The sequence below is a fragment of the Lonchura striata genome, chromosome Z (assembly GCF_046129695.1).
Source record: "Lonchura striata isolate bLonStr1 chromosome Z, bLonStr1.mat, whole genome shotgun sequence".
Taxonomy (NCBI): Eukaryota; Metazoa; Chordata; class Aves; order Passeriformes; family Estrildidae; genus Lonchura; species Lonchura striata.
In genome coordinates, this window is record NC_134642.1 from 86369980 (window position 1) to 86394967 (window position 24988).

Below are 24988 nucleotides of genomic sequence, written 5' to 3' on the forward strand. Positions count from 1 at the left end.
TTACAGTAGCAAGCAGTGGTGGCAAGATTTCTTACACAAAACCTACAGAAATTTACAGGATATGCATGGATCACCGAGGTTATAACACCAGCAATAGACAACACAGAGTATCTTGTGCAATGTGAACAAAGTTGACAGTAGTTTACCAATGCTGCAAGTAATTCACATAAATATGCTAACCCACCAGCTAACAAATCCTCCTCTTCCCACCAGAACCAGATGTGTGTACAGCAATCCATAAAAACAAAAGTGGTTTGTTCCTGTAGTTTTAGCCAAACATACACAGAGTAGATGCACTCCAAGGGGATCCTAGCAAAAAAAAAAACAACAAAAAAACAACAAAAAACCAACCAAGAAACTAACAAAAAAACCCCTTCATAACTGGTGTCCAAGCACACACAGCAATTCGATTCACGCTTCTCAAACAGCCATGACAGAGCCAGAGTTTATTGTACGGATGCTTTTTGTCCTGGAAAAATAGTAATATAAAAATTCACTTGATTTATAACTGACAGAAAGCTCCAGCTTTACTAACACCACTCTTCTGTGCCTCTAATTCTAGCCCTAATTCATTCCAGCCCTGCTTTAGCAACTTGTGTTCTCTTCCTTGTCCATTAATGTAAATGCAAATCAAATCAAAACTACAACATAATCAGAAAAAAAAAAAAAAAAGACTAGAAAAATGAAATTGAAAATAGCTTATACCTGCTTTTGGATGTTATGTTTATTGACAACAATTCTGTAACACCACTTTGCTTTCCCACTAAACCACTGGATGTGCTCAGTGCCTCTGCTACAGAGAGTTTCAGTAAGTTTCTACCTCAATTAAATATATCCTGTATTTGGGGTTTTATTTTCATACAATCTGCACGACAAAAATGAGCCTGTCTTCCAAGCTGTTTTCTATAACTGTTAGGAACCATCTCGGCTGATTTGTGAGCGTGTGGGATGCTGACTGTCCAGATCTTGAGCAGTGAGAGCTCTCAGGATGCTGCACTGCCGCTCCTTATCTGGTGTTACACTCAATTTCTCACTAATGAAATAAACTCTCTACAGCAGGGCTCTAGTTACAGTTATGAACAACTTCCTGCATGTTTGTTGGGCAAAATGCTCTTATTTTTGCATAAAGATCTGGCATTTACTGGGGAAGTCCAAGTGAGAGAGGGTAACACATGAAGATCAAAACAACAGAAGTGAAACCTAAAATATCCAGTTCACCCAGTGGACAATTTGACTCCTCAGGGATCAGAGCAGTTGTTCCCCAACAATACTTTTTCCATCAAAAGCAATTACTGATGATTTCAGTATCTCTGTAATAGCCCAAACTCCTAGCAGGTACAGTCTATTTCCTAGTTCACCACTCTATTGTGAACACACCACCTTTCAAAATCCCCATGTTTTGTGCTGTTTCCCTATGAAAACCGATGCTAAAACTGCCAGAATTCTCTCTTAGCAAAATCCAGCCTCTTGTCTCAGCACTGTAAAATCTTGAAAGGATCCCCAGAACCTAACGGCAAGAAGAGTTGTGCAAGTTCTCAAGAGAACAGCGAGGTAGCGAACGAACACCTTGTTTCTGGCGGATGATTGCCCAGTCCTGAGCCAGCTGACCTGGGAACAAGCCTGCTCGACACTCGGTCACTCTTCTGAGGCCACAGAGCCCTGAACCATCCACGCGACACGCTGAAAGCACTGGCCAGGCAAATGGAACCACTGCTGGTGAATTAGGCTTTGCACAAGGTCACACTATTCAGATGGCAAGCAGGACACTTTCAGAGGTGTGGAAGGAGCTTTCAGCTGTGTTATCTATAGCAACTAGGCAGCAAATCTCTTTTTGATCTGATTTCCCCAAAACCATGTCTTTCAGCAAATATTTACAATGCTGAAGTAAAATAAAGAAAAAAAAAGGTGATTTTCTTTTTTTCTCTTCATTTCTTTTACACACAAAACTGAAATAGTGGCTAGAAAGTGACCATTTCAAATTATAACCGAAAACTGCATTTATTAAATTTGAAAACATGTACCCAAGAAAACCTTTATACATTTTTATGGCAAGTTTTCCTATTACATGAGAGGCTCTCTTACACATTTTAAGCTTAAATGAAGAACAGCAACCAAACAGAAGTTTGGACTAAAACTGCAAAGCTGTTGGCTGTTTTGAGGGAAACTATGGCTGCACAACTGAAAACAAGATGAAAGAACAAATTCACAGAAACAGTTCGTGTAATAGTGAACAAAGCTCTAGTAAAGTAAGAAACAGAAGAAAGCCAAATCTGCTCTGCATGTCAGTACTATTGACACATAAACATGCTTCTGCACTGGTAAAATCTGTAAAATAATGTCTGCTTAGGAAAGACTTAATTTGAGCTCTAGACTGTCCATGTTCAAGCATGGGTTTAGTTTACTAAAGTCCTACTTTTTTAATTTCCTGAAGGATACTACCTGTTCTCAGATCTGTTTAAAATTAACTATGTGCAGGCTCAAATTCAAAACAAGGTGAAGCTGTTGGCAGGATCAGAATTTTCATGTGCTGAGTAGATGATCCATTTGTTTTTTCTAGATTTGGCATTGTAATTTGTTTCCAATATGTAGACACTATACAGGAGTGCACTCTAAGCAGTATTTTAAACTCTCTTTTCTCATTTTTCAAGTTGAAACATAATTTTGGTAATTTCAACAGACCCTCTGGGTTTTTCTCTATGTACTCAGTTTTTACATCTGCCAAATAATGTTACACCACAGGTAAATTATATATTTGACTCAGACTAGGGCAAAATCCTACCCAAAAAATGACCTTATGTGAATGGTTTCATCAAAGTTGCAGCAGAATTGGCACAAGCAGCAGTTTACAGAACTGTGCCAATATCTGAAAAGTAGAGAGAGCTGCATACAGCAAAATTTAAACCTAAATAATTTATTTCTGAATTTCTAGAGTTGTTTTGAACCACTAAATTGTGAATTGGATCCTCAATGTGAGATAAGAGTGTTGAAGTAGTTTATAGGGGTTTATTTGAAAGATGAGCTTTGTAAGGATTCCCCGTCCTTAAGGCCTGAGCAAACCCAAGTGTGTCTCTGACAGCACCCACAATTATATCACCACTTATGGTGAATTAAAGAAAAATAAATTTACCTGCACTTTTTACATCATTAAGGTATATTTTACATTCTTGAAATGCAAACATGTAGGGTCAAATACTGAATAATCCAGTCCATTCTTAGCCACGACAATAACAACAGTGGAGCAGAGCTCACTTGGAACAGGGGAAAACACTTAATTATTAACTTATGCAGAAATAGGACCCTGTGTAACATGTATCAGCTGAAAAGTCATTCTCAATAAAGTGATCAACACTAAATATTGTAACAGCTGGTCCCTCATTAAATCTAATTCCAAATTATTTGCACATGCAGTATTGCCACAGAACAGAGTGAAATTCAATTTGTTTTAGGCAGTTCAAGAAGCTGTCCTTTGATGGATCCTTAAAGAAGCAAGCTTCTATTCACTTCTTCTCAAGTGGAATTATTTAAAATAAATGATTAGCCTACATATTTCTCATTGAGTATTCCTGTTGGAAGGGAAACGAACAGCTGGATGTCCTGGTATTTGGAACTTTTAATCCTACACTATAGGGAACAGGCTGAAAAAGCCTGGAAGTTGTTACTGTCTCTGAACATGTGGGCAGGGCTCTGCAACCAGAGGGCTTCCAAATAAAAAATGGAATTTCTGGGGGTTGGAAGTGCAAGTTCCAAACTGCAGTTTTTCCTCATTCTCAGGTAGTTAAGAACATAATGTAATCCCTACATGCAAATATCCAGGTATTTTGTTAATGCATGCCAGGCCACATGCTTTACCTGTGATTCAGACAGTTTCTCCCTTGCCTCAAACCCTGTTCTTAGGTAATACAATCTGGGTGATGTGGAGATACATCTGGATCTAAGCATTTCTTTCCAGGTTTAAGCAGCAGGTAAGACCCTGGTTTCATTGTGAAGTTCACAAGTGAATCCAGTTTCAGCTGTTCTCTACAAAGCTGGAATATTTGCAAGAGTTCTCACAGCATAACAGAACTCTTACTCTTCATTTCTGCTACTCTAAGATTTAATCACTTCTGTTTTTAAAAAGGTTTACTTCAACTTTGCCTGAAATACTCATGTACAGAATCACCTTCTATTTACTTCACTACTAAAGAGCAAGATCTATCTAAAATCCCAGTGTGAGAAAGTTTATCCTGCACCACTTAAAATTCCTACCAGAGCTGGATAAGTTCTAACATTATCCACAGTGCTGTTGCACAAGGACAGAACCAAAGAGCAGTTACATTACTCCTGGTATCTGGAGCATAAAAAATGTAAGTGGGAGCAAAAACTGAGTGCTTGGGAATAGTCTTTCTTCCCATATTGATACTCCAGATACCACAAGAATTTGTAAGCAAAGGAAAGAAAAATGAACAAGCAAAAAGTCCTGTGCATATTAAGAAAAATATAATCCGAAGGTGTTATTTAGAATTTGAGTAATTAGCACATAATATTGTTTTCTAATGGTTCAGCTGCAGAACCTGGCCTCTGCAGGAGCCTGGAGAGTGGGGAGCCTGGTTAAAGCCTTGGACAAAGCATTAGTGACATCAGCTGCCCTGTGGGGTATGAGAAATGCAGGACACAGGGAATCAGTCATGTGCTGAAAGGACGTTATGCTCCTGTATAAAAGTGAGGATAACGTGTTTTAATATTGTTTTCCAATCTGTGCCAGCAGGTCCAAGCACAGGTTTAAGGCCAGGCTTCCATCCTTCCAAGGTGCCCAACAGCTCACTGACCTGGGAATGGGCTTTGGCACTTGATGCACTACTCCTCTCACTCAGTCCATCAGCAAAGACATCAACTGACTGACACTGGGCCAGAAAGAGCCCTTGGCTCCCTGGAAGGCTACCACAGATAACACAGGTGGCAAACACAGGCTGCAAGGACTCTGGGGACACACCAGTGGTGTCAGTGACAACAGCAAAGGGTCTGAAGAAATTACACCTGATTTTGTGTTTGTGATTCAAGCCAATAGCAGGGACTTCCAGAATCTTTGGAGACAGAAACAATATGTTTTCCAAAGAGAAGCAAATTAATGTGACCTTCATAAGCAATAAGAATACAGTCTACAATACCAAATAATTACTATCTAGGTCATGTTAATATCTAATCAAGTAGTTCTTATTAAAAGTAATGCTACCAAAAGCTTTGATACTTCAACATGATTTTAATGCTCTGAGACTTTCATCCTTGAATAGCCCTAACAGGAGAGTAACGTTACATCTTTTTATTTCCATATATCATACACATATAATATATGGAAATAAAAATTAGTTAGGAGATTGTAGTATTCCTTACACATCTTGTTACGTTTCAGCTACCATCACAAGCCCATCACATATGGGTGATATTCCTTTACCACAAGTCCATGGAAGAGAATCCCCTTGCACCTGCATATACCACATCCCAGAGCTGCTCCTCCTCTGCAAGTGGCTTTTCTGGATTAAAGTCCAAGGAGAGGAATTTGCTGTTTGTCTGTGGCATGAATTTCTGCTGAGCCCCTTTGTGCCTGCATTGCTGATCATCAGCCTTTGCATCACTACAAACTGAAAACCTTTGTTTTCTTGGGGGAGCTGAAAATCATCAGAACTCAGTCAATGTACCATAAGCTTGGTTTCAGAGCTCTGCCTGAAGAGAAATGGGAATGCTTCCAGAAGCGTTTCCTTTAGGCCTTTTTCTGCATTCTGGCCCCAGCTTTCCCACCTAACTCTATGCCCTCACACAAGGCTAGTAGTCATAAAAAGTTTACCGTGGCATTTTGGCTCAAAAAAAAAAAAAAAAAAAAGGCTGCTGACTGGAAAGTTTTTTGGGAATTAATTCTGCAGATATGGCAGAATACACGCACCCAAGCAGCAGGGTGACCTGATTTTCTAAATGGGCTTGGGAAATACTGTTTATAATTAGGAACACGGATTGCTCATATATGTTTGAGAATCACTGAAAATGGGAAACATAATTGTAAGTTGTTAGAAAATGTTTTGGTGATAAAGACTCTACTGTATTTCCACTAACTACCACCCCTACAGAAGACCATGCTACATAGAAAACTCAATTCCAAGGGCAGGAGAAGCCCTGACACTTTATTGCTAGATTCTATAGCAATTAGAGCTCACTTACAGTAACCTTATAGTACTCTATATAAACTGAGAAGCTTGTATCAAATTCAGGCTTCCATTTAAAATAGATATTGCAGATATTAGGCTTCAATTAAAGAAGAAAAATAACCTTCAGTGCTTCTTTTTTTCTCTTAAAGGCAAAGTATCAAAAAAAATCCCCAAACTAGGTGGAAGTTATTAAATTTCTCAAAAAAATTAAGATGAGCTTTCTTCTATTTCTTGAGACAGTACAATTTGTGATTCACAGGGTAGCTGGTATCAAACACAAGGTAATGAAAGCTCGTATAAGCAATTTTATTCCTATCCATAATGGCAGACACTAACAAAATCAAAAGAATTTATCTTTTGAGTTCAACTTAAAAAATAACTTATAAAGCAGTGATATATGCAACATAAAACAGTTCAGGATGGGAGAGGGAAAGCAAATTTTAATAATTAAAATGTAAACGTGGAAAAAAAAATTAATGGAATAAAAGTCCCTACTTCTGATTTCTATGTAAGATGTCACGTGATCCTATTTTACAGTGTCCTGGGGTCTGTGTGTGTGTGTGTGTTTGTGTGTCACACACACACCCCACGCTGACCCACACATGTACACACACAGACAGGTGCTGGCAGCTCCACCTCGGGCACTTCTCTCATGCCACTCCTTACAGTTGTCTCAAGCATGTTTGGGACCCACTTTCTTGACAAAACAAGGGAGATGGTAGGAGAAAAAAAAAAAAAAAACCAAACAACCCAGGTGGGTCTGATTGTGTCTGGGATCCTTTAGTTAAACTGTACACTGGGACGAATAATTTTCTTCTGCAGTAGCTCTCTGGAGAGGGCCAACTCACTGTGGTCTTCATGGCGACACTTGTGAAGGGGTCACACACTCATTGTCATGCTAGGGGAGTACTGGAAAAGAGGAATCCACATTTTAACAAACATTCTTCCCCCCACCCGCCCCAGGTGGCTACACCCACACCTGGGCTGCAGCAACGGGTTCAGAGCTCCTTGAGCTCCCTCCTCAGTTTGTGGGGGCTGTAGCTCAGCTGGTGTCCCCACAACTTCTGCTGTGCTTCTCTCATGCCACAGCACAGCCACTGCTGACACAGGCATCGCCCTGAGGGCTGTTCTGGTGCTGTGAGGAACCAACAGCTCACCGAGGCTTTCCACACCCTTCCTGCCCACAACTGGCTACTGGGGAATTTATCTGGGCAGGTGCCTAGTCTGAAACAGACTGTCTGCATTCATGGCTAGCTGAACCATACAAGATTTTGGGGATTTTTTGATTATTTTAGGGGAAGAAAGGAACACAGGTATGTGTGACTGTGATTCAGTTAGGTTTTTGGCTTGTAATATTTTGTGTTAGCAATTTTAGGGGGCAGGCTGAATCAGGGACCAGCGGTCATTCTCCTTTACGTGGAACAAAAATTCAATCACCACATCACACGATTGCAGTGACACAAACTGAACTGCAGCCTTTACCCAAGCTCAGGTTAGCAGGGCTTCATTACAGTAATCAATGGGACACCACAGTGACTAGAAGAAATGCACATCTATACATCTAATTTGCTTTCAAATTTAACACTGTGGACTGCAAAAACATTTAATTTGATCTAACATCCTCTAAGTAGAGGAAAATGTTAAAATGCAAGAAGATCAGCATTTTGAAAATTGACAGAAGAAAAGATAAATTTGCCTGTGCAAAACCACATGTGCCCTACATATCCCACCAAGTCTTGAGTTCCAAGCTGGCCATTTCCAAGTGTCCAAGCATATGGAAAGAGTATTTTAGATGGATCTTCCCTGTCATGAAAATTACACAGGTCTGACTACCAGCTCTGAGGCTTAAAGCACAGCACCTGCTTAAGTAATTTGCTGTATCTGAGCCATGGTATTTGGGGAATCACTTTGGGGAAGGAATCAAAGCAAGGTCTCAAGTTGTTTAGGATTTTCAACTTGTTATTGAGCTCTGCATTGCTACTTACCCCTAACCAAAATTCCTGGTGAGCTGAACAGCAAATGTCCCTGAGAAAGGACTCCATGATAACAGCTATTCTGAGCAGCCAAGTGGCAAAACATGGATCAGAAAGCAAAGCAGCTCCCCAGGATGAGAGAGCAGCCCATGTTCCAGAGCCTGCCGGCCCCGGGAGCCGACAGGGATGCCCCTGGCATGTGTCACTCCTGCCCTGCAGGCACACATCTCAACAAAACCTTGAGAAATCTGAGTCCCTGGCCCTTCCAGGCAGCACAAAAACACCCAGAACCCAGGGAGTGGCTGAGCACACTGATTTCCTCTTGTTCCCACAGTTTCAGTGACCCTGGCTGCCCTCAGCACAGAGAGCCTGCCAGAGTGGGAGCCAAGGGCTGCCACAACAGGGACCACGTTTCATGGAGGCTCTGTGCTCACTGCCATTCTGGCAAATACTAAACATTGCTCCTTTTAGGTGGTGTGTGAGAGTCTTCTTCAACATTGCACACAGCCTGAATGTGTGCCCACCAACAGCTAACTCTTCCTTTTCACTAGCTAGGAAAAAAAACCTCACAAAACCCCCAAAATCTGATTCCCAGGAAATTTTCCATGGAACTCAACTAAGCTGAGATCTAACAGAAGCTGTTTACTGAGCAGCAGGTCACCACTGGCACAGCTAATGAGGTTTCACTTCTATTTAGGGACCTAGATGTGGATTTAGAAACCCAGCTTCGGGCACATGAGTATGACAACACCACAGTCTTGCTCTGTAAAATGTTTAGACCACATTTTGCTCCTTTGAGCATTCCATATTTAAAAAAAAAAGCATAATTTTCCCCAGAATGAACACTAGTGGGAGCCTCTGCCTTTTATGGGTGTAACAGCACACTGCATCTTTGCAATATGGAATCTACTGGTGCTCTCATCACATGCTTCAGTGTAAATCCTGCTCTTTCACTGACCTCATGGCCCAGAGAGTTTCTGCAGTAATTCTATGCCTCCCACCTATTCCAGTTTCAGCTCTCTTTTGCACAGCATTTTTTATTCAAATCAATACTATACTTTCAGAAACTATTAAAAAACATCCAAGACAGTGCTGCACTACAAGCACACTACAAAACTTGTAAATTTTCTTTTTCTGAACAGAAGGCCACATATACAGATTCACCTTGCAATCCAAGAACCCAGGAAATTAAATACTTACACTCTCACTCTGGAAAGGGTTTAGGAAGTTTCCACCCATCTCACTGTCATCCCTGGGAGTGCCAGGCTGGTTGCTCATGCTCATATTACTGGGAGAGTTCTGTTAAAAAAGATTACAAAGAACAGGTTCAGTGCTGAAGGTTTTGGTTCATTTCCAGCCTCACCAAGTGAGCCCAGGGTATGCTCCACACAGAACTTGGTGCACTGTGCAGTGCACTGGGCCTCTCAAGGATGAAAAATCAGCCCCAGCAGGGTTCTGCATGATTCAGTCACTGATTTTAGTCTGTTAAGTAATGTTCTCTTCCCTGAAGCAAGGATTATTTACCTGTGCCTCATTTTCGGGCTATAGCCAGCATCTGCTCCTGTTGAAGTCAAGAAAAGCTATAAAAGGCTGCAGCAGGGATATGAGGAAGTCCTGTCAGCACATTAAATCATGTGGTTGAATGCAGCCACATCTGTGAGCCCTGACATGTGTGAGTTATGGTTATGTACTTAAAGATAGACAAAAGATGTACTTAAAGGCAGGATGGATCAGGTCTGCACAGACCTTTGCATAGGCCTGTGCCTGAGGGCTGCTCATCATGGTCACAATTCACTGGAACAGTAACAACCTAAAGCCTTCCAAAAATTAATTGCTACTCTTTTCCTTACAGAAGTGCACAGCAACCTCTTCAACTTCAGAAGGAGAATGGGTGAAACAAGGTAGTTGCCACAGGAATTATTGTGCATCAATAGCTCACACATGGTTATTGTACACACTGCCATTAGTCAGGTGCTCTTACAAAGCTGCTTTGCAGTACCCTGCCAAGCCTGGACCATGGGCAATCCTCTTTCCATCCCTGATACATCTCCTATTCAGAAAAAGATGGAAATGATGGAAAAAGAGTAGTCAGGAAAAAGGAGGAGCGAAACCATGAACTTCATAATGAAATCCTGGCATCTATGACAGTTCTTTCCTTGTTTTTTTTTTTCTTAAATTTCAGAAAAATGGAATGCAATAGAAATATAAATACCAAACTAATTACATACATGACACGCAAGCATCTGACATGCAGCTCAGAGTTGGGTCAAAAGCCCTGCCTTAGCCCTTTTGCTTTCTTCAGTCTAATTCACTACTGCCACAGCTGTGATCCTCAGGACCACTGGACAACACGTGCATCAAAGACAACTAAAGCCTAACGAGGTTACTGACATCAGTTAATTAAGTCTGCTCTCCAGTGAGGCCAGCACACCAGACATTAGGGACCTCTTGCCTTGGCTCTGCCACAGCAGCATTAATTCAGGGCACCCCCAGCCTGTGTTACACAGGAGGCCAGGCTACACAACCACATCACTCCCACTGGCCTGAACAGCCAGCAATATACAGACCTTGTCACATTTATTTCAGATGATGCTCCCACACTCTTGCTCATTCCTGGGGGATTTTCAATTTTCTCCCTGTTTTATGTTGCTCTGTGTAGAACTGAGCTTTGACATTCTGCCATTGCTGCAGCACACCAGCCCCAAAGGGCAAAACTCCTGAAAAAATGCCATTTTAGTGACTCCCCCAGGCTGCTTTTCTGGCCACTTGGAGTTCAGCACTATAGCTCCAACTGGGATTTTCCAAAGCAAGGGTGCCCCTGGTGCCTGCACAAATTCCATGGGCATTACAATAAATGCCGGTTAATAATGTTTATTTAACATAAACATTATGAATAATTTCAGTTAATTAAGTGCCCTTGTCTGGACTTTATAAAATACTACATGTTCTGCCATTCAGCCAATTTAGTCAAAATCTCCTCTACAAAGCTATGAATTCTGTGAGCTGTACTGATTCTGCCAGGACTGGATCCATTTTCTATGGACAGCTGTCTTACAGGCAAAATTAACAGCAATTTTCTTTTAATATTTAAGAAACATACAGATCAAATATTATTTCCATGAGTTTTTCATGCAGATTAACACATGATGAAACTTCCAGGTAAATAGTTTAGGAGAAGTTTTCAGAGCTGCTGATACCTGTACCAGCACATACTGAACACCTAGAAAGTGGAATACAGGCTTTAAAAATTATCCCATGGGAATGCAAATGTTTTGGCTTTTTTTCCCTTTAAAAATGCTGCAGTTTGCAGTAAAATAGTGAAGAAAAAACATAGACTTTGATTAAAACTGTGCTGTATGCTGGGCATCTCACAGGAGGGGTTTATTGAATCCCTCACTGCGCAGCCCAGCACAGCACAACTGAGGCAATGTGGTCTTTTCCATCCATCACTTTATGTCATCAAAAATCTGCAAATGTTATAAAATTTAAGAACACAGGGTCCTCTTTATTTATGCCTCTTTACCAATACCACATCATCTTACTAATTCCTAAGTTAATGATGATCACATCCATAGCAGTTTTATTTTTACTGAATTAATGCATTCAAGTATTATTTTTGTAGATGTAAAATCTCTGCAGATTAAGCTCACATCCTTTTCCAGCTATTTAATGCTTGTGGTATCAAAACAGTGCTTCTTCTGAAACTACTTCTTAATCTAGTTTTTGAGAATTATATCCTGAGGATTAAGATATTAATATTCTTAGAGAGGTGACAAACCCAATCCTGCAAAACCCTAAGGAGATTGTCCCAAATTTACATTTGACTAGAATTGATTATTAGAACTGTTTTCATTTATTTGAAGAGTATCAAAGACTACAACATGATCAATCAGATTATGAATTGGAGGTAATGATATAAAATACAGTTATGATAAAGGCACATAACAAAAGGTTTCAAAACAGAGACAAAGGAAATGAATTTAGAGTGAAAGACACTAAAAATTCCAGATATTTGAGCAGATACTCACTTTGGAAATACTGTCCATGTCTCCTGAGCCTGAAATTAAAACAGACAATTGCTCAGTTAGTTTTGAGCTAAAGCTAATCCAATAAGTTTTTTTCATAGGAAATACACAGTGCAACATCAACGTTTTAAAAAACAACCAACTTAGTAAAAGTTTACAGTTGGTAGAAATCAATCCACTCAATCAGTCTGAGGCTCCACCAACTTTTGCTGCACTACATGTATTGAGTATCTCTTTGAAGAAAACAGATGATCCTGATGAGCAGAGGAATGGAAAACAAATAAAAGTAAATATGTGAGTGCAAGACTATTGAAAACTGAGGGCTTTTTTCACATGCTGTAGCTCTCACCTCATGAAAAGCAGAGAATGAAGGAAATGCAATTTTAGGATGGATGAACGAAGAAAAGCTTTTTTTTTAGCAGCAAAAACCACATATTTTCAGGAAAGACAAATTCTGGAAGAGTACTGTGTACAAAACTAGGAGAGTATCACAACAAAGCAGTCAAAATGGAGAAGACTGAATCAGCTGTTTCACAGAGCCAGGCAAACTAGGGCTGAGAAGGAATATGATTTCTCTCTCCAAAAAAGTCAGATACATAGATGTTATCAGGATTTATTTTGTCATGGCCCAAAAGGATAAATTATGTGCTAGGTACATATAGAATCCTTGCATAAATGCTGCAATTTACCTTTTCATTTTAGCTGAGAGGGAAAAATTCTCAGCCTGTAGAAAGCGACAGGAAAAGGTGCGGCTGCCACTCACACAGATTTTCTTTGACTTGAACGCAATATGCAGCATTAGTAGATAAACCAACTATCCATTTTAGGATTGCAATAGGCAAAGAAAGGCTGTAAAAGTGTCCCTGTATAAAGTAATCTAAAATCTCAGGGACATGTTTCCTAAAACATAAAAAGTAATTCTCTCTAGGAAATAGAGGCCTATGTTGAGTTGTTATTGTTCACAGTAACACTGAGCTTCAATGACTTTCTTTTTCATTGCCTCTTCAAATCATTCCCTTCATCTTACTGATGTACACAGAACTTTTTCCATACATTTTAACAATCTGACTTCCACAGAACTCCATTAATTAGTCACAGAAAAGGCACTGCCACTGAGAAGTCAGCATGCTGGCAATATTTACTGTTACCTAATGATCCATTCATATGGTGTGAGTCCATTCCACCCAGTCCGCTCATGGGTCCATCTGAGCCTGGCCCCAGTGGAAACTACAAAAGGAGCAGGCATTAAAAATGGCACAATTATTTATCACACAACCCATAAAGACAAAATAACAAATAAAGACGAAATATTCCTCAGGAGAAGAGGAAAAAAAGTAAGGACAAATTCTCAGCTCTGAATGAGAAGAGACTCTTAAATCCCATTCACATCTTTAAGAGAAGATGTCTTGTGAAGATTGAAAGCCAGCAATTTTTTTGGTCACTTTCATGATTTTTGGAGGTCTCATCTCTGTAGGCTGGAATTCAACACAGTAATAATTTATTATTTACTTCAGTCTCTTTGTATGACTTTTCAAACTGCTGCTGGCAACTCAGCCCTATCCCCACTGAAGTTATAGGGAACTTCTACAACTCCCTTAAATTCATCAGCTTTCAAACCCCACCTCACCTATCCTAAGTTGGAAAGCTCCTCATCACCTTCACAACTTGAGCAGTTTCTGTCCAATTACATAATTAACCTTAAATTTAGCTCTTCACACACTTAGAAGATACTACTATTATAGCCAAACAATCTGCAATTTACTGCTTAATGACTTAGCATATCTACATATATTTATTTTTAAGTTCCACTAGCGCTATTTTTCCCCAGGGGCTCATAACTGGAGAGTGGCCCATAAAAATGGAAAGCTTAGCAATAATGATAGCTGCTGGAAAGTCAGTGTTTGGATAAACAAAAGGCTGCAGTACTCAAAAAAAGATGTAAGAAAATTCATATTTACATTAGGTCTGTTGGGCCCAGGTGGCACAGCATTCATTAAAGTGTACATGTTGTCTCCAGAGTTGGTTGAATCTGTAACAAGAGATTATTTTAAGTGCTAAAATACACTTTTCAATAAAATTACTCACCTCATACATTTCCTGTCATTTTGTTCATATTATTACTGTGCCTCAATCCCATACACAGTGGCAATATAATGGCAGATTTTATTCTCTTTCTATCCACTGCTGCCATACAACAGGGCTATGAAAAGAAATAATTGCCGTAGTCCCCAAGTGAGTATTTCTGGGCTCTAGCTTTATGCATGACTGTTAAAAGGTTTATAAATCACCAAGAATCTGTAACTCTTTAATTCCTAAAACCCTGTTTCCTGGAGTTCTCAATTTCTTCACTCATCTTCAATATTATCCATAGAACAGGAGTTTGTTTCTTATCAATAATTCCTGTAATTTGTTTTCTATCTGTAATAAATGATAAAACACTTCTCCTTACACAGACTTACAGTTTTTTACTCTCATCCCTGACAAGTCCATATGATTTTGAATATATCTTCAGTGCAAAGATCCTTCACTCATGGGGGAGGCTTTAGCTGATCTATCTTAATAGCACAGCCTGGTGCAATGTTTGCAGAAAAACCCCAAAATGATGAAAACTGAAAGGACAATGACCTGATAAAAGTCTGTATACATCCCCTAAGTGGGGCAGTGTGATTAAAAAAACATATTGGCAACTCTGGAAAATCAATATCTGCACAGAAAATAAGAGCTCAGCACTTGCACCCAGACCCTCCACAAGCCCATTCCACACCCAATGCTCTTCTGTGTACAACAGAAAGATAAATCAAGGATTTTGTCTACTAATTAATGTTTCCAAGATGATTTTCTAAGCATTAATCCCTTATATAGCACTACGTATCACTAGAACATTCAAAGATGCTGTCTGAGGAAAAGGGGAAACAGAAAAGCCTTTAGACTGAAGTAAAATCAGACTATTAAGTTATTTTTAATCTTCAGTGAGTCAGGCAAAAAATTCTTTGTCCACCAGAAACTTTTGCAATACACATCCTGGCTGTCCCCAGCTTCTGGAAAAAAGCCTGTCTGCTATCCTGGCTCATGTCAGAACACACAGGCATGGCTGGGCAGTGGAATCCTTGAGCTGCTGGTCTCAGAGGTGACTCAATACCTGGACAAAACTCACAGGCAGACAATTTCTAAGTGTTTTCATGCTTTGGAAAACAGAACTTCAAAACATCTTTACCTGAGTTTGCCTTTTTTGTTTGTTCTATTTTTTGAGGGCTTTTATTTGTTTTGGTTTTGATTTTTATTGTTATGTATTTAAGTCCCTGGAATTGTATTTGATGAATACAATAGACTGGTGCAGTAAGTTTTCAAGGCCAGATAGGAAACTTCCCTACCCTCCTGTACTGGAGAGGTTAGCAAGTTGGGGAGAAAGCCTGATACAGAATATATAGACCAAATAATCTAGTTATCTGGTTCTTTATTAAATTCCTGAAATCCCTTATAATTGTGTTATTTCCAAATATATTTCAGTACCTGCAGGACTAGGCATAATGGGTGTTCCTGGTGGCCCTCCACCTCCTGGAGGACCCTGGGGAGAGTAAAAATAGTCAGGTAGCATGAGTTAAAAGGTTAGAAACAACCTAAAACCGACAAACAAAAACCCCCCACTACAAGGAATGAATATTTTTTTAAGTTTTGGTTATTTCCAGGTCACAAATTTTATCAAGACTAAGAAACACAAAATGGTCTGGCTATTAAACAAGAGTTTTAGGGTTCTTTAAGATTTCTCCAGGAATTTTATTCAAATCACCCTAATCATTTACTAAGAACAGAAACGTAACATCATGCTTCTTATGTTTGTTGAACCCCTTCTGGTAATATGAAAAACTACCAACTTCCACTTTGGTAGAAATGCCTTCATCAATTAAAGTCAAGAAATATTGACTTTCCCTAATAAAATACACACAGAATACTAGTATTAATTATTATTTTCACTGCCATATGGCTATTACTACACTTTTTCTCTTTTGTTATAATTTAAAACAGCAGATATTCTGTTTCAGACAGGGATATAATTTCAGTGGCAGTGATTTCAAGGGTCTGGATGTTCTGTCTGCTTACAGGATATCTGTCCATATAATTTTTGCCTATAAACTTGTATTAGTAAATTTATATCCACATTTCATTCATATCTGTATGACTCCCTAGGCATCACAGGCTCTCCATATACTTTTTAGCTACACACCTGTGTACTAAACTCAGTTACTTGATTTTTCTTAAGGGCTATTTCTGCATGTTTTTCAACATTACACAAAGAGAAGTAGGAACAACTAAGTGATCATTTATGAGAGAAGTTACTTGTCTTCATTATGTTTTGCATCTAATTTAAAGTTTGCTTTTACTCTCATTGTTTGTGTTTTTTTTCTTCTCTTAGAGAGTTTCTTGGTATCAACTATTTTCACTCTGAGAATATAATTTTATTTATTTATAAAAAGTATATATTTATATATTTATACATATTATTGAGTAGATAAGGTTTTATATTAGTATATATTAATATATACTAATATAGATTAATCTTACTAAGTTCTCAAAGTGAATAATTCCAGATTATGAATCTTTTCTCTAAAACATTTTTAAGAGCTCTCCAGCCCATCCCTCATCCTGAAACATTTGCTCTCTATGAAGTCAAATATTCCCAAAATGTCTTTAAATTCTTCAACAACAGAACATGGCAAAGCCACATAACCTCCTCCAAACAATTCTGCATTAAAGAACTGATTTGGAGACAGCAAATATTGGCTGTTTCCGCTAAGTTGTGACAAAATGAGGCCTATAGTTACAGACATTTGTAAGAATCATAACTTTTTATCCAGCTAATTGTCTAAATAAATTAGAAAAGAAATTGCTTTTAATTATACAATTCTCCCTTGTCACCCTGTGACACCAGCCCTGTGCATGTGATAAAAACAGAATAAGCAATCTGCCTTAGAAGAGCTCCTCAGCCATACAAATAACCTGAGTGCAGCAACAACAATACAGAGTCTAAAACAATAAACAAAGTTAATCTCTAGTGACAGAAACAAATCCAGCATTAAGACTTTTTTCCTCAGAAGTTCAGAAACTCTCACACAACACGGTTTGCCTGAGAAAGCCAAGGGGCTCTTTGTCCTTCATTATTTGGCCAATACACTGTGCTAGGTACAGGAATGTTTTCTGAAGTGAAGCAGCACTGAGGGCAATTTGGAGCAGGCTGACAGCGATTCTGGTGCTGAGCGCCCACATCTGCAGCAGAGGGGAGGGGAAGCCTCGGTGCGGGCCAGATGTTCAGCTCCCAGCCAGCACAGGGGGGCTTCCCTCAACATCTGGGCTGCTGTTTCCCTGCCCAAATGAGATGTGACGTCGATAAACACACACAAAGGCACTCACCACATAGTTCCCAGGAGAGGCTGAGGAATAAGGTATCTGTAACATCAACAGAAAAAACAGTGATTGTTTTGGTCCCTCTGCGCTGGGATGGGCTCCCGCAGCTAAAGGTGAGAGCTCATTCAATTAGAGTAACTACAGACACGGCTAAAATCATGGGGGAAAATTCTTCTGCTGTCAAAACAAACACCTCTTTTCAGCAATTTCCAAGTACTGACTATAAAAATAATAAAGTATTAAAATGTTAAGGTATAAGATTACTAAGGCAATTTGGTTTATAAGGTTTATGGACTCAGGCAGCACATACTTGCATTTCAGTCAGCAGGACATCGGAGTCAGCCAAGCAAGAACTGAATTTGTGTGTTCTTAGAGATACCTAATTTTGAATACAATCTTCACCATAAAAGGAAGAGAAACTACCACATCTTTCACCTTAGAAGATATTTTAATTTACTTCTATTTTTATGGTTTTTTTTAAGGACAGTGTCCTGGAGAAATCCTGTGAATAATCTGGTTTCTTTTTCTTGCTGCCTTTGCTGTTATTCTCTCCAAAGGGACACAGGCCGGTGCTGTCGTGGGAGAAACTACACTGACAAACACAAATTTCTCTACAGACAACTTGTCAGCCAAATTACTGTTACAAATAAATCCACTATTGGACTCGCCAACTGACTCCAGGGGCTGAAAAAATTTTAACTATCAGCTAAAAAATATAAATTTTAATGGAGTACACACAAAAGAAAATTGAAGCATTTCACTAATAGAATTAAAAAGCCCAAAGTGAGAAAACCAGGAAGAGCTGTTTAGCAGGGCAAGCCAGACCCACCTTATCCATCTACATGTACCAAAAATGGGCATTTTTTAAAGTGATGACACATGATCCCTGAATGAAAATGAAGATTTTCTGCGTTCTGGACAAGTATCAGACAATGCTGTTCATGTAGGATCCCAGGGCAACCATTTTGTTACAGCATTGCTGGGCCTGGCATGAAAATATTTCCCTAAATACAACGGATATCAAATATATTTGTAATATTTACTTACAGAATTGGCATTGGTTGGGTTTGGCCAAGGTCTACCACCCCCAGGACCCCTGAAACAGAAGAAGAATGATGAGACACAGAGCCATCCCCATCCTCTGACCAGCTCTGAGGAAAAAAATCTGAATAACCTGTTTCTGGAGGAAGGAAATGGCTTTTTTCAAAATAAAGTGTGTTTACAAAGCATAACTACACGAAGTTAAAATGCAAGCGCAGAATTTTTATTGTTGCACTGCTATTCAATCATTTGGTGAGTTGATTAATTTATTTACTACTCAGAAAATAAATTTAAGTCATAAAATAAATAAATGCTCAGCCATAAAACCAGTAATCTTGCTCACATAATTAAGCACATGCCTGAAGTACTGAATGATGCATTCATTTACTGGGGATCTAGAATACTGCAGTACAGTCAGGTTTCATTAGCAAAACTTGTGCAATTAGCTAATAAATGTTTGGGGAACACCTAATTTATGGACGATCAAGCCACACAAATACGTTGCTATGATCCCTGTATGGTGAGGAGGATGATGATGATGACTATGATGTTAACAACAGCTGTGGTAATAAATTTCATCTATTACACCCAGAAAACCCTCAGAGGGGTTTAACTTTAGCTGTTATTTTAAGTTTCTCACTCTCAGCTAAACCCAGAAAAGTATTTTGGGTGTGAGGCTCCATCTCTTAACAATCCAGAGGGGATTCAGACACAGCAGAGGTAAAATGTCCATGGTCACAGACACAGTGGAGAAATCAGTCTCAAACACATAATTATTTCTGGGAGTTCCAAGAGCTCCTGCTTGTTTACAAACAAGATTTAATAACTTTTTGAAGGCCCTGACAACAGAGAAGCAGAGCACATGACAATACTTTCACATTTTCAATGGCCTTTTGGCCTCATTAGCTGTAGAAAAGCAACATTAACAACTGCAGCTCACCAGGCATGGGAGAGAGACTGAAACAGAGAGAAAACATCACCCTTTATTAATGAGTTCTGAAAGTTTTCTAAATCTTGCAGAAATAAAAACTATTAGAGCATACATTGCCTAAGGGATTTAATATTGTATCTTATTTTTTTATTACATTGTTGATGAAATGATAAAGGAACAATCTCAAAAAAAATTAACAGAAAATGTATTTATTTCCACTGCCTTTATTGTTGGAATGCTGGAAATCAAGAATGTTGGTATGGTCTTTTCTGCTTCATTCAATGAAAGACTGAGCAGGGAAATGCTCCTCGGGTCAAATATTCAGCAATTTCTCCTCTGCTGATAAACACATAATGAAATATTAACTGGTTTTTTTTTCCCTTGCTGTTCTTTTTCTAATTTTTCATTGGTTTATTGAATCATCTCTTTCAGAAAAATCAGGGATATTTGTAACAACAATTAAAAGTCTGTTTTCACCCCAAACCCTCACACTCATTTCCATTACATGTACTGACTCAAAAACACAACTGGGTTAAGCCACAGGAGTGTGGAAACTCAGAAATTACACACTGAGACATGGGAACTCACCTTTCATCTAAAAAGCTGTTGGAATTTTCAGATTTATTGGACAGCTTTCAGTATAGACTTAAAAATCACTGCAGCAGATTCTGCTGGAAAACCACATGGATTTTCTGGAGCCAAATGCTTATAAAACACACATAAAAATCCCCAGACTGCAATTTTTATTTTTTTTTTTAAATTCCATGCAAGCAGGTCTTTTGTCTTTTACTAAATGTTTATTTTGGAAGCACCAACAAGGTCATAAAACATAATCATATAAGTACCAATTCCAAAATACTTCACAATGTCTCTGTTGCTATGACCAATTTTTTTTTTTTTCTGCAATTTTTTTAAGAGTTTGTCCTGTAAGTGTCAATCCTGGCTTGAAAAAATATAAGTCTGAAATTCCAGTTTCCCAAGAGGCAAATATATTCTGTCAGGAAATGAAACATCTAGACTCGAGTTTGTGAATTGAAGTTAAAAGACAAAATCACACCTTTTTCTTTTTTTTTTTTTTTTTTTAAATCTGAGGCATGACTGAGATATTCTTAGTGCTTGAGACAGCACTGCAGGTCACACAGGGTGTTAAAAATCACCAGTGAAATGTAACACTGCTCCCTGAAATCTGCCTTTTTCTTCCAAAAACTGGCAGAGACATTAAATCTTCCTAAAAACGACTATGCCAAGTTCCAACTGAAACATCTTACAGCCTAAAATGAAGTTATTCTGTGGAAGAACCTGGGTTGGGCATCAGCTGCGTCCAACAGAAGTCTGATGGTGTTACTGATGACAAAGCAAGGAATCCCCCAGCAGTGCTGCATTTGTGGATTGTATGGGCTGAAATGCTGCCTTATGAGCCCTCAGGCTGCCATTTCTGACCACAAGGAACACTTTCTCACCCACAAAAACTGTACATTTTATTTGGCAGATAGTCTGTTCTTAACCAAAGCAGCTTCCCTTTGCATTCCAAGGAGGAAAAGCTGGATCTTAAATGGCAGCTGTTTCTGTGGAGCATTTTTGCACTCGAGACTGCCAAAAACCCAAGAAAATGAAGAACAGAGCAGTGGGAAATTGCCATGTAAAGAAAACACTCAGGTGTGAAAGGACATCCTTGTGTACAGCTGAAATGTGATTTTCCCAGCTGGGTAAGGGGAGCACATTCGGGTTCATCCTCTGCCACTGCCCCCAGGCCAGCCCTGAGCCTGAGGCAACACTACAATTTCAGGAACAGCAGTAAATTTACAGTAGGGAAACACTCTCATGTCCTGAAAATACAATCCAAAGAATCCTGACTCACAGCCACCCTTTGATAAAATGTGTTTATAAAAAGCAGCAATAGAAGTACTTCAATCCATCTTCTCTCTTTCTGGTAGGCCGGGAAATCTTTTTGTCATACAGAACACTGTGTAAACTCTCATTTATATTTATAAATAATTTCAAACTATCTTATCTATCCCTCAATTTACTTCTGTAAAGTTGATTTCCTTTTTTTATACAGTCTTATGCTGAGGAAAACCTCTACGGGGCCTATACTTGACTCACACTGAATTTCAAATGTCTAAATATTTTTTCCACATCAGTTTAATTGAAAAACATAAATGCCTACCCTCAGGAAGGCTCCTAGAATTATCTTAAATCACCATATGTGATGTATATGATACAGCAACACATAACTTCTGATTTTAATTTATTGGCGTAAAGATTTCAATGCATGTCTGGAAATCCAAACCAATTAGAAATATGGTGGATATTTAAAAATTACATTATATACTTCTCTACCTCTCTGACTTCTTCAGATGTAACTTTTCACTTGAAATGAAAATTATGATTTCTTAATTACATTTTCTATAAAAACTAGAGTAAAAATTGGTATCTATGATAATGAGAAAAGCATACAGAAACATTTACTGCTTTCTTAGTGTTACATTGGAAGTATTTCTATACATTTAAAAGGGAGGCTGTCTTCAGGGATACAAGGTGCAACACCCTGCCATGGCTAAATTCATGTTTAGAATAAATCTGAACTCAGATTGTATCTATTTTTACCAGATGATTTTTCAGACCCAGAAATACACAGAAAAACTGACAGAAATACACTCCTATCTGTAAAGCTCCTTTATCTGTTTACACTGGAAAAAAATGCATTTAAGGAAATAAGAACTGCAGCTGAGGAAGACTTTCAAATCAATCATGTTTTTCTCTTTCTTATAAGTAGTTCTACACAAAGGGTACTTTGCTACAATTAAGTAGTGATTTATTTTGCAGAGCAAAAACATTCCTCACAAGATATTTAGTAAGTAGAAATATAAATAATATAATTTTTAGAAATGCATACAAGGATATATCAGTGATTATATCAACAAAATATTCCCAGTATTTGAAGTTTTATCTGTGAAAAAAACTGAGAATTTGTACAGACTTGTTAGGACAGCCAAGGCTCCTGTAAGACTGTGGGTTCACTTCTTAGAATTGGATTTATTGGTCATCAAAGCATGTTCTCCTTGCCTTGTCTATCCCAATTGCTCCTTCTGCAATGCAATAATGGCATTTTCTAGGTAGAGTAGGATTTGTGTTGTGCTTACATGTTCATCCCAGGCATCCCCGGGCCACCTAAAGCGTTCAGAGGGGGTCTCATGGCACCTCCATAGTTCTGCAACGACAACCAAGGGTCAGACTACCACAAAACAAAAAAACAAAACCAAAGAGGAGGGGGAAAGAAAGGACAGCAGGTTAATGACATCCCTGTGCAAGTGCTGCCAGGACAGGCCATGCCATTCATGCTTTCAGGATTCCCTGACTGGTGACTAAAAATTGGGATCATTAACCCCAAAGAGAAGCAATACAAGGAACAGAAACTGGCTAAGAATGTTTAACTTGGTTTCAGGGGGAATGATACTATTTATAAATACTGAGCTCAGGTTAATGGCCAGAAAAGGACAGATTTTATAATGAATTCAACTTCTAAACCAAGGCAATTCAAAATCAGAGCCCCCTACTAAGATTCTGAGATATCAGATGGCATTATTTCTACCTAGGTTTCATTATGTTTCTATAAAATTAAACCACATGATATAACTTTTCTAATGTACCATTACATTTTTCTTTCCATGATTCAATTCTAATAAATCACAGAATCCCAGGATTGGACCTTGAAGCCCATCCAGTGTCAACTCTGGCCTGGACAGGGACACTTTCCACTACCCCAGGTCTGTGATAATCAAAATGAGGAGTATTCAATATGGTAAATGATGTCCTAGCAATGCTAACAACTTAAATTCCCAACACCCATAAAATCTGAGTTTATATCCTGATATCATGATCAAAGTTTGACTGCACTACTTACACAAAAATATAAATTATACCTATTTTTATTCAGTGGAATAGAAGCACTGTCTCACCTGACAATCTTTCACCTGTAATTACTGCTAATCCTAAGAAGATTTACTCCTTTGCCCTAAATAACAGCACTGCCACCAGGGCCACCCTACAGGTGTCCTTTCAGATCAGTGATGCTCTCTGCAGAGCCCAGGTATTTGGTGATCCAATTATGGAGTCATTTCTGAACTTAAATTTTATAGAATTGAATTTTGTGTAGGTTAGGATGTTGAGCATGAGAAAGAAGAAGCTTACAAAAACACTGAAAAAATTGAAAAAAATTATCCTCATAAAAAGTGGCATGAGATTTGCCTGCTGCATGACTAATGGTTCTACATAAAGGATCAGCTCAATCTCACATGGCAGCACAGCAGAGCTTCTCTTTTACTTCCAGTACTTTTCAGGGCCACATAAAGAAACAGCAAAAATAATTTATTTTATATTTATGTATGTTTTGCTGGCCACTCAGTAGAGGCTGTGAAGTACTGCACAAATGGCTTATAGCAAGAAGACCCAAATTTGTGCAGACAGTTGTGAACACACTTGGACGACAAAGCTATTCAATAATTTAGATTTTAGTTGTTATTCAAACAAGAAGCCACCAGGGAGATTATATGAAATGGGGAAGCAAAAATGCACAGTGTGGGCACAACAAGCACGCTGTGAAACAAAACACTGGCAGCACCAGTGAGGAACACCACCACCCACGTGCTGCTCACTGGAGTGCTGACAAAACACAGAGGAGCCTCCTGGATTTGTGTTCCAGGGTGCATCAGGACATAAAGTCTGTCCCCTGCCTTGTCTCTCTGGGACAGAGCCACAGAGATGCTCGAGGTGGACATGGGGACAAATGGTAGCCTGGACATCTCACTTCACACTAAAATCTCTGCTGCACGTGCCAAAATGTAGATCAACAGTGGATGACAGAAAAACTTTACAGAATTTGGAGAGGTATTTTTGTCAAAGTTACAGAATATTAATCTTTTCCTCCTAAACAGCATAATCAATGAGGAGGAGGAGGAAACACCTACTCCACTCCTGGTTGTCCTTGCCAATATCAGTCTTTGATTACAACACAAACTTTTCTAAAAAATGCAAGTGAAGGGATTCTTCTTTTAATTCCAAATATTAATGAAAATTACAGATTTTTCATTTTTATTTTGTATAGCTGCAACTTAGAACAGATGCTTTTTTGTAAAAGAGGAGGTTTGTTTTTAAAAAGAGATTATGGAAACAAGTCCTGGGCTTCTTCATGCTATGCAAAGACAGAGAATACAGACTAAATAAAGGCCTGTCACTAAGGATAACCCATCTGTAGAAAATACCTGTGGTCCTAATGGCACCATTCCCCTTGGAGGAGTCATCCTCTGCATTGGCCCACCCATGTTTGGATGACCTGCAAGCAAAATATAAAATACATTATATTTATATACGCAATGCACAACTTATTTAATTATGCAAGACACAATCACCTTCTACAGCTACTTTTAATGAACCACCTCTTTCTAA

The 24988-nt window shown here is 38.8% G+C and overlaps 1 protein-coding gene across 4 annotated transcripts in view; it reads right to left on the minus strand.

Annotated features, from left to right (window-relative positions):
- Positions 1-1979: 1979 nt before the first annotated feature.
- SSBP2 (single stranded DNA binding protein 2) overlaps positions 1980-24988 on the minus strand; it is a 128816-nt gene continuing 105807 nt past the window's right edge. For 2 of the 4 annotated variants that reach the window (XM_021551804.3, XM_021551806.3), the window contains 10 exons: positions 24805-24875; positions 22687-22754; positions 18619-18667; positions 17578-17613; positions 15682-15736; positions 14130-14200; positions 13320-13398; positions 12175-12203; positions 9347-9445; positions 1980-7082 (listed from right to left, as the gene is read on the minus strand). In XM_021551804.3, the coding sequence (XP_021407479.1) occupies positions 7053-7082; positions 9347-9445; positions 12175-12203; positions 13320-13398; positions 14130-14200; positions 15682-15736; positions 17578-17613; positions 18619-18667; positions 22687-22754; positions 24805-24875 (587 nt within the window). In that variant the 3' untranslated portion in view covers positions 1980-7052. Of the gene's footprint in view, positions 7083-9346; positions 9446-12174; positions 12204-13319; positions 13399-14129; positions 14201-15681; positions 15737-17577; positions 17614-18618; positions 18668-22686; positions 22779-24804; positions 24876-24988 lie in introns of all 4 variants that reach the window. The other 2 variants (XM_021551803.3, XM_021551805.3) reach the window with 1 other exon arrangement.